At 46.6% G+C, this 16,200-nt stretch overlaps 1 protein-coding gene across 1 annotated transcript in view; it reads left to right on the forward strand.

The window, feature by feature from the left end:
* The window catches only part of grin3bb (glutamate receptor, ionotropic, N-methyl-D-aspartate 3Bb), a 102,060-nt gene that overhangs the window by 72,141 nt on the left and 13,719 nt on the right, over positions 1 to 16,200 (forward strand). The window contains exons 3-4 of the mRNA XM_078168401.1: positions 113 to 1,205; positions 13,262 to 13,407. Coding sequence (XP_078024527.1) covers positions 113 to 1,205; positions 13,262 to 13,407 — 1,239 coding nt within the window. The remainder of the gene's footprint in view (positions 1 to 112; positions 1,206 to 13,261; positions 13,408 to 16,200) is intronic.

Below are 16,200 nucleotides of genomic sequence, written 5' to 3' on the forward strand. Positions count from 1 at the left end.
GTCACACGACTGAGTTGTTGCAATGATCGACCAATGAACTGACACCATGTTTAAGAGGCCCCACCCCCATCTGGTCTGTGTTTTACCTGCTGTTTTTTTTTCTGTCCTGAAGGTTCCTGTCCAACACATCTTTCTCTGGTCTGACGGGTCCGGTCCAAGTCCAGCAGAACCGTTCTCACGTCCTCACCTCGCAGCGTTTCCATGTCTGGAGCCTTAGACGCGACGCGCTGGGTCAGCCCACCTGGGTGACAGTGGGCAGCTGGGAGGGAGGCCAGCTGCAGGTGGAGGATCAGGGAGTCTGGCAGGGACCCAAACCTCGCCACAGGACAGAAGGGGCAGGCGGGAGAACTAGGGGCCGCTGGAGACCGGGGATACCGGTGGCCGGGAGTCGGGTCCGGGTGGTGACTCTGGTGGAACATCCCTTTGTGTTCACGCGGGACGTGGACGATGAGGGCAGCTGCCCAGCAGGCCAGTACTGCCTGGACGCTGGCACCAACAGCTCGGACACTCTGGAGAGGGTCTTCAGGGAGGTGGCAGGGGGAAACAGCAGCTTCCTGCCTGCAGAGTACAGCAAGTGTTGCTATGGATACTGCATTGACCTGCTGGAGAAGCTGGCGGAGGACCTGGGCTTTGAGTTCGACCTTTACATTGTCGGGGACGGAAAGTACGGAGCGTGGAAGGGGGGGCGCTGGACCGGGCTGGTGGGGGATCTTCTTAATGGACTAGCAGACATGGCCGTCACCTCCTTTAGCATTAACTCGGCCCGGAGCCGCGTGATCGACTTCACCTCACCCTTCTTCTCCACCAGCCTGGGCATCCTGGTGCGCAGTAAGGATACTGCAGCCCCCATCGGAGCCTTCATGTGGCCCCTGCACTGGTCCATGTGGGTGGGCATCTTCCTGGCACTGCACATCACGGCGCTCTTCCTCACCCTGTACGAGTGGAAGAGTCCATATGGTATGACACCTCATGGACGCAACAGGATGAGGGTGTTCTCGTACTCATCGGCTCTCAACCTGTGCTATGCCATCCTGTTTGGACGCACCGTGTCCTCCAAGACTCCGAAGTGTTGGACGGGTCGGTTCCTGATGAACCTGTGGGCCATCTTCTGCCTGCTGGTGCTGTCCAGCTACACCGCCAACCTGGCCGCCGTCATGGTGGGAGAAAAGACCTTCGAGGAGGTGTCAGGGATCCACGACGCCAAGGTGAGATGACAAAGACCTTCAGAGTACCAAAACTGTGTTCTGTTGGTTCCAAGCTTGACATCCTCAGGTCAGTCCAGGTACTGAACCATCCTGCTGCTATTGGCTGATCTTTGGAAGCTGCTGATGTTACCACCTATGAGTGTGACATCATCAAACAGCAGCCAGTAGCTTCGCTGCAGGGTTTCCTGTAGCAGTCAGAATTTCTTGGCCTTTGGGTCCTGGAAGGTTTCTTATATTTTTTTATTGATCTTTGATCAGAAAACTTTGATCAGTCAATTGATCAGGTCTCTGCTGGTGTTTCTGTCACTGACCTGATAAAAACAGGGCAGAAGTTTGAGACCTGAAATGTAAAATATTATGGAATGATATTTTAGAGGACAGGTGGTGTGGCCGTCGACCTGCAGCTCTTATAATGAGTCATGGTCAGGTGCATTGTCGCCGTGTTGATGTTTTGAGGCAGCAGAAAGCCATTAATCAGCCAGTGTTATTTTGCTGATGAACGTGACCTTTTTTCCGCGACGAAAACGACATGATGACGAGCTAAAAATAGATCTTGATAGTAAAAACTAACGTGAAATCTGTGTTTGATTTCTGTTGACGAGACGTGATGTAAATGTTGGTGGTGGACTGTCGGACACTGACAGCTTGTAATGATCTTCAGATGCCTGATGAGCGACAGGCTGTAAACTCCAGTAAATAGTCTGCACCAGGATGTTTGGGTTGGTGCGAGTTGTGAGCTGTAGCTCAGCAGTAAATAATCAGCCGTGTGTGTCTGACTGTGGATGGTGGAGCTGCTGAATGGATTTGTGGAGTTTGTTAATTGCAGCGGTGGCTGTTAGCAGCTAGCTCCGCTCGCAGCCTTCACAGCTTCACCCCGCAGGACTCCACTCAGTCCGGACTGGAGAAGGTTTGTGGGTTGATGGCGTTTGACAGGCAGGTAGGAGGCTCAGTTATCTGTGAGTGTAGCTGTGCTGTAAGTAAACAGTCTGAACTCAGATCAGTTTTCTCTGACAGAGATGAAAGTTTAGTTTGAATCACCAACTCTGTGAGAGGACACCAGTTTAAACCTCCAGACTAACATGTTGCACATGAAGAAACAAGTTATGTTTCTGCTTCTTAACAGTCACATGGATAAGTCAGAGTTTACAATGAACCTGGGGACAAATCCTAGTTGGCTCACATTAGTTATGTGTTAAGAGCATAAATAGAGAGATGTTGAGCTTTTCAGATGATGATCAGTAAGTGTGTGCTCGTAAATCAGCCCTTAAACCTGTCACACACTGCTGGAGACATAACACACACATTATTTTATACAACCTGTCACCTTGAGTCTGATTTATGATCCATGAGTTAGTTTAAAGAGAAAAAATGTAGAGAAAACTTCAGGACTAAAAGTCAACTAAAACGAATAAACTTTTTAGTATGAAGACTCAGATCAGACTGAATCTAATATATCAGTCAGAATTAACACTGTCACCATCTAAATCCTGGTCCACAGTCAGAACGCTGCAGTGTTTTCCTCACAGTTAAAGGACTCATTATTCAGACAGTAAGATGCTCCTGTGTAGGCAGGTTTACAGTGTCCATACACTGCTCGATACAGACACAGATGATCTGACAGATTTCCACTGGGTGAGTTACGACACTGTAAAATGTGAACATAGCAGAGATCAGAGCAGAGCTGCGGAGACTCTGGGAACATGTACAGCAGCATCACCTCAGTGATTATTTCAGAAGCTAAAAGTTGAGTTTTGGGCCGAAATGATTCCTCGAGTAACTCCAATAATTTGATCCCTAAAAAGCCTCAAGGCTTTGTTAACTCCAACTATACAGGGCACTGTGTTTCACAGGTATGGTTCTTTCTGTTGCACGATGCCCTGATGTTACTTTGGCTGTTGATAGCCTGTGCAGCCGAAACGTGGATGTGAAGTGTGGAATTGAAGGAGGAAGACGGACGAGAAATCAGCGAGAGACAAAAAGAGGAGACACATCAAAGAAAAGTGCAGACAGTGTGGAGTGTGGGATCATTACAAGTTGAAATGAAACAGTTCAGTGTTTAATACTGTTAGCATGTCACAACAGCACTTCCTCAATGCTCCAGCATCTAAACAGAAAACATCCAGTGTCTGCATCGAGTTCACTGAGAGCACCCGACACAACGAGCTTAGGCTTATGACACGTCTAATGCATTTAACCATTATTAGTGATTGTTAGCTGAGATTCATAACGCCTCAGGATACTTTGCAGCCACCAGAATTTGCCAAACATATTACAAAGCTTTCTCCGAGAAATAAAAAGAACCTTTCTAAGACTTATAAATTACTGTCAGAGACCAGTTCTATACATTTACCAATTTCAAAATGGGAAAATGGGCTTCAGTCAATCTGACATATGCACTCAGTGTACTCAGAACACTGCAGACACCTACTTTCATGCCCTCTGGTTATGTTCACCCATCCAGCACTTCTGGTCAACAGTCACTCAAAAACTCTCCTCCATTTTGGACTGCAGGATCCCATTATCTCCCAACCTGTGCTTAATTGGTGACCTGATGACAATTGACCTCCCAAACAGCCACTGCAATTCTCTTCTTGTAGCTCTCACCATCGCCAAGAAAAGAATCCTAGTCAATTGGAAAGATAAACAGACCCTCAACATCAACCATTGGATGAATCTACATGCAGAACATATTTCACTGGAGAAAATATCGGCTATAGCCACAGAAACCAATTAACATACTTTACAGAAAAATAGTCACCATTCATCCACTCACTAAATGTGTCTGTATAGTGCTCAGCCTGTGAGCATATGCCACCTGTACATACATGTATAAATATTACAACTCAAGAAAAAGTGTTGTGTAATATGTAACGTGTTTCTGTTAATGATGTAACCCCTAATCCCTCTATCTCTCTCACCACAATATACCACAGCGGTTCATCAGAACTCAAGGCCTTAAGCATGTGTTAGGTGCACCTTCTCTCCCTTGAATCCGGGCCTGCTCCCTGGATCTGTGGGGGATCGCGGGGCCGGGCGGTTTCCCCTGGGGGCGGGTGCATCTGGACTGCTCGCCCTGTGTGCCTGGGATTCCACAGGAGAGGAGCCTGATAGCTGAAGGCTCTGGCTCCTGATCTACTTTTGGAGACTTTAGGGACCACGAGTAACCCTGCGTTCTCAGAGCGCAGTGTTCTGGTGGGATAATATGGCACTATGAGCTCTCTAAGATATGACGGAGCTTGACCATTTAGAGCTTTATAAGTTAACAGAAGGATTTTAAATTAAATTCTGGATTTTACAGGGAGCCAGTGCAGAGAAGCTAAAACAGGAGAAATATGATCTCGTTTCTTAGTTCCTGTTAGTACACGTGCTGCTGCATTCTGAATTAGCTGGAGAGTTTTAAAGGACTTACTAGAGCTACCTGATAATAGAGAGTTACAGTAATCCAGCCTAGAGGTAACAAAAGGGTGGACCAATTTTTCTGAATCTTTTCGGGTCAGGATAGGCCTAATTTTCACAATATTACGCAGATGAAAAAATGCAGTCCATGAGGTTTGTTTTAAATGAGAATTAAAAGACAAATCTTGATCAAATGTTAGAGAAACTATGTCATCAGATAAAGAGTCTCTGAGTTGTTTGAGGCCAAGAACAATAACTTCAGTTTTGTCTGAATTTAACATCAGGAAATTGGTGCTCATCCAAGTTTTTATGTCTTTAAGGCAGTTATGGAGTTTAGTTAATTGATTACTTTCTTCTGGCTTCATCGATAAATACAACTGTGTATCATCCGCATAACAATGGAAATTTATAGAGTGATTTCTAATGATGTTACCTAAAGGAAGCATATATAGAGTAAATAGGATTGGTCCGAGCACAGAACCTTGCGGAACGCCAAAACAAACTTTAGTACTTAAGGATGATTCATTATGAACGTCAACAAACTGAAAACGATCAGATAAATAAGATTTAAACCAGCTCAGTGCAGAACCTTTTAGGCCAGTTAAGTGATCCAGTCTCTCCAGTAGAATTTGATGGTCAACTGTGTCAAACGCCGCACTAAGATCTAATAAAACAAGTACAGAGACAAGTCCTTTGTCTGAAGCAATCAGAAGGTCATTTGTAATTTTAACTAGAGCTGTCTCAGTGCTATGATGCACTCTAAATCCTGACTGAAATTCCTCAAAAAAATTATTATCATGGAGAAAATCACACAGCTGGTCTGCGACTACTTTCTCAAGGATCTTTGACATAAAGGGAAGATTAGATATTGGTCTATAGTTGGCTAACACCTCTGGATCCAGGGTGGGCTTTTTTAGTAGAGGTTTAATTACAGCTACCTTAAAAGACTGTGGTACATAGCCTGTTAATAAAGATATATTGATCATATTTAATATATGAGTGTTAACTAAAGGAAAGACCTCCTTAAGTAGCCTAGTTGGGATGGGGTCTAAGAGACACGTTGATGATTTAGATGAAGAAATCAATTCTTGATGCGGTCAATTCTTGAAGAGAAACTGGGGAGAAGCAATCTAAATATATATTATACATTGATGTGATTATACATTTATTTGTTTATTTTTGGTAATCTGTATGGAACACAACAACCTCAAGGCCACAATACATCAGCCAGTTCCTCCTGTTTTTTTTTGTTTGTTTGTTTGTTTGTTTGCTTGTTTGTTTGTTTGTTTGTTTGTTTGTTTGTTTTTTCTCCTTCTTCTCCACATGCACTGTCGCTATATAGCTCAGGACTTAAGCACCTGTCCCTCAATCCCCCCTGCTTGTCCCTTACTTTCCCCTTGACACACTACAGCGTATCACGGCCCTCTCTGGCTCATATTAGGAAGTTTTTCCAATAAAGGCTAATAAAGGCTAGTCTCCAGGGAGGGAGGGTGACGGTCACAACCACGCACAGTATGGGTATAAAATACTTGACTGCAAGATTAACAGTGCATCAATCTTCATAAAAAGCTTACACCCTTTTGTGGACTAATGCAGACAGGTGGAAAGAGAGAGAAAAAAAAAAGAGATTCACAACGCATGTAGAGAACATACCTTGTATGTGGTGGCTAACGTTAGCTGCGATGGATCGTGTGTGTAAGAAAACAACAACACATGGAAAATAAAATGCTGTTGTCACTTTGTTAAAGCCTGAGCTTCATTCATGGTGTTATGTTAGTCACACATACACACACACACACACACACACACACACACACAGTAGAAAATGGAGCCTAAATGCACAGATGGACTACAGCAGGTATATAAATGTAGACTGCAGTCAGCAGGTGTGTGACAGCAGGTGTGACAGCAAGTGTGACAGCAGGTGTAACTGCAGGTGTGACAGCAAGTGTGACAGCAGGTGTGACAGCAGGTGTGACAGTGGGTATAACAGCAGGTGTGACAGTAGGTGTGACAGCAAGTGTGACAGCAGGTGTGACAGTGGGTATAACAGCAGGTGTGACAGTAGGTGTGACAGCAGGTGTAACAGCAGGTGTAACAGTAGGTGTGACAGTAGGTGTGACAGCAGGTGTGACAGTAGGTGTGACAGCAGGTATAACTGCAGGTGTGACAGCAGGTGTAACAGCAGGTGTGACAGCAGGTGTAACAGCAGGTGTAACTGCAGGTGTGACAGCGGGTGTGACAGCAGGTGTAACAGCAGGTGTGACTGCAGGTGTGACAGTAGGTGTGACAGTAGGTGTGACAGCAGGTGTGACAGTAGGTGTGACAGCAGGTGTGACAGTAGGTGTGACAGCAGGTGTAACAGCAGGTATAACTGCAGGTGTGACAGCAGGTGTAACAGCAGGTGTAACTGCAGGTGTAACAGCAGGTGTGACAGCAGGTGTGACAGTAGGTGTGACAGCAGGTGTGACAGTAGGTGTGACAGCAGGTGTAACAGCAGGTATAACTGCAGGTGTGACAGCAGGTGTAACAGCAGGTGTAACTGCAGGTGTGACAGCAGATGTGACAGTAGGTGTGACAGCAGGTGTGACAGCAGGTGTAACTGCAGGTGTGGCAGCAGGTGTAACTGCAGGTGTGACAGCAGATGTGACAGTAGGTGTGACAGCAGGTGTGACAGCAGGTGTAACTGCAGGTGTGGCAGCAGGTGTAACTGCAGGTGTGACAGCAGGTGTGACAGCAGGTGTAACAGCAGGTGTAACTGCAGGTGTAACTGCAGGTGTGACAGCAGATGTAACAGCAGGTGTAACTGCAGGTGTGACAGCGGGTGTGACAGCAGGTGTAACAGCAGGTGTGACTGCAGGTGTGACAGAAGGTGTAACTGCAGGTGTGACAGCAGGTGTAACTGCAGGTGTAACTGCAGGTGTGACAGCAAGTGTGACAGTAGGTATGACAGCAGGTGTAACTGCAGGTGTAACTGCAGGTGTGACAGCAGGTGTGACAGTAGGTGTGACAACAGGTGTGACAGCAGGTGTAACTGCAGGTGTAACAGCAGGTGTGGCAGCAGGTGTAACTGCAGGTGTGACAGCAGGTGTAACTGCAAGTGTGACAGCAAGTGTGACAGCAGGTATAACTGCAGGTGTGACAACAGGTGTGACAGCAGGTGTAACTGCAGGTGTAACTGCAGGTGTGGCAGCAGGTGTAACTGCAGGTGTGACAGCAGGTGTAACTGCAAGTGTGACAGCAAGTGTGACAGCAGGTATAACTGCAGGTGTGACAGCAGGTGTAACAGCAGGTGTAACTGCAGGTGTAACAGCAGGTGTGACAGCGGGTGTGACAGCAGGTGTAACAGCGGGTGTGACTGCAGGTGTGACAGTAGGTGTAACAGCAGGTGTGACAGCAGGTGTGACAGAAGGTGTAACTGCAGGTGTGACAGTAGGTGTGACAGCAGATGTGACAGTAGGTGTGACAGAAGGTGTAACTGCAGGTGTGACAGCAGATGTGACAGGAGGTGTGACAGCAGATGTGACAGTAGGTGTGACAGAAGGTGTAACTGCAGGTGTGACAGCAGGTGTAACAGCAGGTGTAACTGCAGGTGTAACAGCAGGTGTGACAGCAGGTGTGACAATGGATGTAACAGCAGGTATGACAGCAGGTGTGACAGTAGGTGTGACAGCAGGTGTGACAGCAGATGTGACAGCAGGTGTGACAACAGATGTAACAGCAGGTGTGACAGCAGGTGTGACAGCAGGTGTGACAACAGGTGTGACAGCAGGTGTGGCAGCAGGTGTAACTGCAGGTGTGACAGCAGGTGTGACAGTAGGTGTGACAGCAGGTGTGACAGCAGGTGTGACAGCAGGTATAACTGCAGGTGTGACAGCAGGTGTGACAGCAGGTGTAACAGCAGGTGTAACAGCAGGTGTAACTGCAGGTGTGACAGCAGGTGTAACAGCAGGTGTAACTGCAGGTGTGACAGCGGGTGTGACAGCAGGTGTAACAGCAGGTGTGACAGAAGGTGTAACTGCAGGTGTGACAGCAGGTGTAACTGCAGGTGTGACAGCAAGTGTGACAGTAGGTATGACAGCAGGTGTAACTGCAGATGTGACAGTAGGTGTGACAGCAGGTGTGACAGCAGGTGTGGCAGCAGGTGTAACTGCAGGTGTGACAGCAGATGTGACAGCAGGTGTGACAGCAGATGTAACAGCAGGTGTGACAGCAGGTGTAACAGCAGGTGTGACTGCAGGTGTAACAGCAGGTGTAACTGCAGGTGTGACAGCAGGTGTAACAGCAGGTGTAACTGCAGGTGTAACTGCAGGTGTAACTGCAGGTGTGACAGCGGGTGTGACAGCAGGTGTAACAGCAGGTGTGACTGCAGGTGTGACAGCAGGTGTGACAGAAGGTGTAACTGCAGGTGTGACAGCAGATGTGACAGTAGGTGTGGCAGAAGGTGTGACAGCAGATGTGACAGCAGGTGTGACAACAGATGTAACAGCAGGTGTGACAGCAGGTGTGACAGCAGGTGTGACAACAGATGTAACAGCAAGTGTGACAGCAGGTGTGACAACAGATGTAACAGCAGGTGTGACAGCAGGTGTGACAACAGGTGTGACAGAAGGTGTGACAGCAGGTGTGACAGCAGGTGTAACAGCAGGTGTGACAGCAGGTGTAACTTCAGGTGTGACAGCAGGTGTAACTGCAGGTGTAACAGCAGGTGTGACAGCAGGTGTAACTGCAGGTGTGACAGCAGGTGTAACAGCAGGTGTGACAGCAGGTGTAACAGCAGGTGTGACAGCAGGTGTAACTGCAGGTGTAACAGCAGGTATAACTGCAGGTGTAACAGCAGGTGTGACAGCAGGTGTAACAGCAGGTGTAACTGCAGGTGTGACAGCAGGTGTAACAGCAGGTGTGACAGCAGGTGTAACTGCAGGTGTGACAGCAGGTGTGACAGCAGGTGTAACTGCAGGTGTGACAGCAAGTGTGACAGCAGGTGTAACTGCAGGTGTGATAAATATCAATTGAAGAAAATTAATTATATTCTGAGGTTGTACTGTTGAAGCTTCGTGCAGAGTTCCACCAAGCACACAGCTGAGTTTACAGCCACATCATGTGATCCATTACAGCTGGTTCAAACTGCAGACACATGTTTTTAGAATGAAAGCATTAACAATGTGAAAGTTTCAGTAATGGAAAAATTTGTTGCTCATTTCAGACTTTTATTATTTCGTCTCTTATATATTGTTATTAACCTTAAATAAAGCTGAAGTCATTAAATGAAAACAGATCACTCCATTAATCAGCAGAATACTTGATTACTAAAACGATCAATAACTGCAGCTCTGTTCAGTTCTTTTAGTCCAGTTTATTTCCTGTGGTAACATCACTGTGATGACATCACTGTGGTGACATCACTGCTCTGACTGCGTTACTCTTCTCGCTGCTCCCACTTCCTGAATCCACCATATCAACAGCAGAGCGCCAGCTGCAGTCTCAGCTGGTGTTTAAAGGGGACAGGAGATGTTTCACCCAGAACACACCTGTAACAGCCACAATGTGAGAATTTAAGTTAATTTAAATATTATGCATAATTCATAATTTTATGTAATGTAATGTATATAAGAGATCAATAATGTGAAAAGGTTAAAAACAAACTCATGTTGATTGTATAATACATATGCCCCCTTCCACAAAACTTGCCTATGGCACCTTTAATTTAGGGAGTCATGTGCGCAGTAGAGTGAAGACAGAGCTGCAGCAGGCACGGGAGCATATAGTTTTTCTATCGTGTGACAGACTGTAATTTGAATTTTATTTTTTCATTGAACATTTTTAAACTGGATAACATCTCCTGTCGTTCACATCAGATTGAAGTTACTGTGCCTACAGCTCGTGAAGTGGCTTTTTTGACGTCCAGAAAGAACGCCACTACAACACCTGTGGTTTGTTAAGGAACTAAACAGAACCCTGACTCTGACTCTAGACCCTGACCCACAGATCCTGTTCCAGCAGAACCTGAGAGTCCACCATGTCACAAACTCTTGAAAGAATTGTATCCATCCAACTTCACAACCATCTTAAATCAAACAGTCTGTATGAAAAATTCCAATCTGGTTTTCGTCCCTCCCACAGCACCGAGACAGCTCTCATCAGAGTCACCAATGACCTCCTGATGACCTCTGACTCCGGCTCCACTTCCCTCCTCATCCTTCTCGACCTCTCTGCTGCTTTTGATACTGTTGATCACCACATCCTCCTTCACCGCCTCCAACACGACATCGGTATCTCTGGCACCGCCCTTCAATGGTTTCACTCTTACCTCACGGGAAGGACCGAGTTCGTAGCCCTGGGGGATGCTAAATCCCACCCCCACTCTGTTGTCTGTGGGGTCCCCCAGGGCTCTGTGCTCGGTCCAACCATCTTCACCATCTACATGCTCCCCCTTGGTCGTGTCGTCAGCAGGCATGGAATACAATTCCATTGCTATGCTGACGACACACAACTCTACCTCAAGGTCACCCCCTCCTCCACTTCCTCCTCCTCTGTCACTCAACTGGACTCCTGCCTGGAGGAGATAAAGGCTTGGATGAGTGAAAACTTCTTACAGCTGAACAGCTCCAAAACGGAAGCCATTCATATCTGCACCCCTCACCAGCTCCGTTCTTCCCACATTTCCTCCGTCTCTTTTCTCGGCCACAACTTTTCCCTCTCTCCTTCCGTGACTAATTTGGGAGTCAGGTTTGACCCCCATCTTAGCTTTGACGATCATATCAACCATATCTGCAAGACTTCCTTCTTTCACCTCCGTAATATCGCCAAACTCCGGCCATCTCTCTCTCGTCCTGCAGCAGAGAGGCTCGTCCATGCCTTTGTCTCCTCCAGGCTGGACTACTGTAACGCGCTCTTCATCGGGATCCCGGGCAAGAGCCTACAAAGGCTCCAATATGTCCAAAACAGCGTTGCTCGGGTCCTGATGAGAGTGCGTAAACATGAGCACATCACCCCCATCCTTCACACTCTGCACTGGCTCCCCGTTCACCTCCGCATCGAATTCAAAATCCTCCTTCACACCCATCACTGTCTGCACGGTGTAGCCCCCACCTACCTCACCGAACTCCTCAACCCACTTACCTCAGCCAGAACCCGGTCAAGCCAACTGCACCGTCTGCGCCCGCCCAGGACTCGGCTCAAGACCATGGGCGACAGGGCCTTCGAGGCTGCTGCTCCCCGTCTGTGGAACGCCCTCCCCAGCCACCTCAGGGCTCCACAGTCGGTGGATGCTTTTAAAAAAGGACTCAAAACCTTCCTTTTTCAGAAAGCCTATCCTGACTAATCTTATCTGATTTTATCTGCTGACTGTTTTTATTGTTTTGTTCTGTTGCTCGATTTTACTGTTATTGTTGCTTTTATTTGCCTTTGTACTGTGCACTTTGAGATTTGTATTCAAATGTAAAGTGCGTTATAAATAAAATCTATTATTATTATTATTATTATTATTATTATCACAGGAAGTTCATCCCGACACTGACTGAAGGAGTTCCTTTGTTTCCTGTTGTTGTGGAGATGTTGCATTCATCAGCGTGTCAGACATTTGATGCATCGTTAAACTTAAACTGATTAGTGCAGCGTGGACTCAGGCGAGCGTTAAAGCCGCCGCCGTGTTTCCTGTCTGCTGAAAGAGTCTGAGAGCTGACAGGAAATGAGCAGAGCGATACAGTCAATGTGTCAAAGCTCCAGGACCATCCAATAATTCATTATTCAGAGTCACAACGATGGCAACCAAAGTGTGTGTGTGTGTGTGCGTGTGTGTGTGTGTGTGACTCGTTATTTTGTGCTTTCTGCTTCCTGACATGAAATAATTACAGATTAAATTAGTTCTTTGGATCACCTGCCTCGTCCTAATTACACTTTTAATTCAGCAGCTGATTGAAGCGTAACGGGGGGGGGGGGGGGGGGGGGGGGGGTGTCCATCTGTGTGATTAGCATATTTTTTATGCAGCCTCACAGCCAACTGTCTGAATGTATGAATATATACATATGTGTGTGTGTGTGTGTGTGTGTGTGTTTATATGTTCATATCCACACGTAACACATTATTTCTTTCAGTCACTTTAATCATGTGCTGCTGTTTTCAGCCTGAGCAGATCAGAGTGATGTCAGGGATGACATCACCACAGACAAGCACCAAGTTATTCAGGAGAGAGCCAATCAGCACAGACCTGATGATCAAACTAAATCTGAGGACATGATGTATGACGGGGATGTCCTCAGATGACCAGTCATATGTCTTCTGTCGGGAGGACGATAGTTTGACACATACAGGACGTGAACGTCAGGGTTGGAGAACCAACATGTTCCTGAACGTGTCACAAAAGCCTCAGAGTGAACACACACACACACACACACACACACACATACATGGAAAGTTAGGTATAAGAGTGTCTCATTGTGAGCTGTGTCTACAATATATCGATTCCTTGTCATTGAGATTCTTCAATAAACCACGTCACCGTGACCACGCCCAGCCTGAAGGAACCGACCTGCACAGACAGAGTTCTCATGTTTGTGTGGTCCACTGTGAAGTCTGCCCGTCACCTCTGTTAAACTCTGTCTCTTCCTCCTCATCCTCCTTTCCCTCTTCCTCTCCCTCTTCTTCGTCTGTGTTTCAGCTGCATCACCCGTCGCAGGGTTTTCGTTTTGGGACGGTGAGGGAGAGCAGCGCTGAGGATTACATGAAGAAGAGTTTCCCAGAGATGCACGAGTACATGAGACGCTTCAACGAACCAACCACACCTGAGGGGGTCGCCACTCTCAAGTAAGAGATCACACGAGGACACGCGAGAACACGCGAGAACACACAAGAACACACAAGAACATGCGAGAACACATACGAACACATGAAAATACACAAGAACACACAAGAACACACAAGAACACGCGAGAACATGAGAGAACATGAGAACACACAAGAACACGAGAACACATGAGAACACGAGAACACATGAGAACACACAAGAACACGCGAGAACACGCGAGAACACACGAGAACACACGAGGACACGCGAGAACACGAGAACACATGAGAACACAAGAACACATGAGAACACATGAGAACACATAAGAACACATGAGAACACATGAGAACACACAAGACCACGAGAACACATGAGAACACAAGAACACATGAGAACACATTAGAACACACGAGAATACACAAGAACACATGAGAACACGAGAACACATGAGAACACACGAGAATACACAAGAACACACGAGAACACAGAACACACGAGAAAACACGATAACACGCGAGAACACACGAGAACACGCGAGAACACGAGAACACATGAGAACACAAGAACACATGAGAACACACAAGAACACGCGAGAACACATACGAACACATACGAACACATGAAAATACACAAGAACACACGAGAACACACAAGAACAAACGAGAACACGCGAGAACATGAGAGAACATGAGAATACATGAGAACACACGAGAACACATGAGAACACACGAGAACACACAAGAACACGCGAGAACACACGAAAACACACGAGAACATATGAGAACACGCGAGAACACAAGAACACATGAAAACACAAGAACACATGAGAACACACAAGACCACGAGAACACATGAGAACACAAGAACACATGAGAACACATAAGAACACACGAGAATACACAAGAACACACGAAAACACAACGAGAATACACGAGAACACGCAAGAACACGAGAACACATGAGAACACACGAGAACACGCAAGAACACGAGAACACATGAGAACACACGAGAACACACGAGAACACACGAGAACACAAGAACACATGAGAACACATAAGAACACACGAGAATACACAAGAACACACGAGAACACATGAGAACACACAAGAACACACGAGAACACATGAGAACATAACACGATACAGAGAACAGACGGGACAGCTCTCAGAACAGAACTCAGATCCTCACAATTCTGAAACAGGAAGTTGAAACACTAATGGATGTGATGTCACTGAGTTAAACTCACATTCAGTTCAGTTTGTGGAGGTGGAGTGTTGGGAGGAGAACCGATCAGGTCAGATCAGACCAGATCAGACCGGATCAGACTGGATCAGGTTGATGGACGAGAGCAGTAGCCATTTACAAGTGAATCCAAACATTCAGACAGAACGAGTAAAGTTTCACTGTGATGTTCTGCTGCTCCGTGTGTTCCCACAGTGGTTCTGTCCTGTCACTCTGTGGTTCTGTAGATAACAGGTTCATGTTCTCCTGATGAACGCTCCAAAAATACAGAATCAACACATGGCAGCAGAAGTTTTTATCCTGGCCATGCATGGACCGAGGAGAAAAGTTAGTCAGTTGCTCCATGTGTGGAGAGTGGAGCCACACAGTTTTCCGACCATGTTGTGGAATGTAGATATTTTGGTGAATTTTGTATTTTTTCCTAGGTTAATGTGGCCATTGTCAATTTATGAAATTCCAGTATCCGTTGTGGAGAGAATTGAAAGGTCGGTTAGCTCCTATATTAGGAAAAGGGATACTTCAGCTGCCAGTATCTAGTTTAACAGAGGAATTTAAATGTACCAAGGTCAGGACAGAGCTCTTGTTATCTGGAAGTAAGGACGTGGTAGTTAGGAGTGTGGTTCCAAATCCAACCAAGGGGAGGAAGTGGAACCCAAGATCGGCAGTTCAGGAGGCAGAGGCAGGTAATGTTCAGTTTGGCCGGGGAGGCCTGGGGCTTGGCTCAGGTAAACCGGTATGGAATACAGCAGGTCTCAAAGATAAAAGAAAGCTGGTTGTAGAACAGATACGCAGACAGGAGGAGATATTAAGGGGTGCAAAGGTAGTGGCCCAGGCTAAACAGGGACAGTGGTTGAATTGGGAAAGTGTAGAGAAGAGGAAGCTTAGTTGGAGGGACTTGTGGAGTATGGAGGAGAATCGTATTAGATTCCTGGTAGGGGCTACATACGATGTGTTACCAACCCCCCAGAACCTAAAACTGTGGGTAAATGAGGACCCATCATGCCCATTGTGTTCACGTACTGCAACCTTAAAGCATATTTTGTCAGGCTGTAAAGTTAGCTTGTCACAAGGCCGATATACATGGCGACATAACCAGGTGTTGAAATGTTTAGCTGCAGGCATCGAAGGGAAACGAAGACAGGTGAATTCAGAAGGTGTTAAGGATAGGGGCTTAGTAATTCAGTTTGTCCGTGAGGGAGAGAAATACAGAAGGGATAAGTTAGTAAGGAGGCCAGGGTGTGGCTGCCTAGAAGGTGCTTGTGATTGGGAAATACAAGTAGATTTAGGGGGAAAGCTTGTTGTTCCCCAGGAAATAGTTTGTACCAGGCAGAGGCCTGACTTAGTGTTATGGCCATTGAGTCAACGGATAGTTTATTTCATTGAGCTGACAGTTCCTTGGGAAGACTCAGTAGAAGAAGCCTATGAAAGAAAAAAGCTTAGATATGCAGACTTAGGAGCAGAAGCTGAGCAGCGAGGATGGAAAACTAGGATTTGTCCAGTGGAAGTGGGGTGTAGGGGATTCATAGCAAGATCAGCTGTCTCACTCCTGGGGGAACTCGGAGTGTGGGGA

The sequence above is a fragment of the Epinephelus lanceolatus genome, chromosome 6 (assembly GCF_041903045.1).
Source record: "Epinephelus lanceolatus isolate andai-2023 chromosome 6, ASM4190304v1, whole genome shotgun sequence".
NCBI lineage: Eukaryota > Metazoa > Chordata > Actinopteri > Perciformes > Serranidae > Epinephelus > Epinephelus lanceolatus.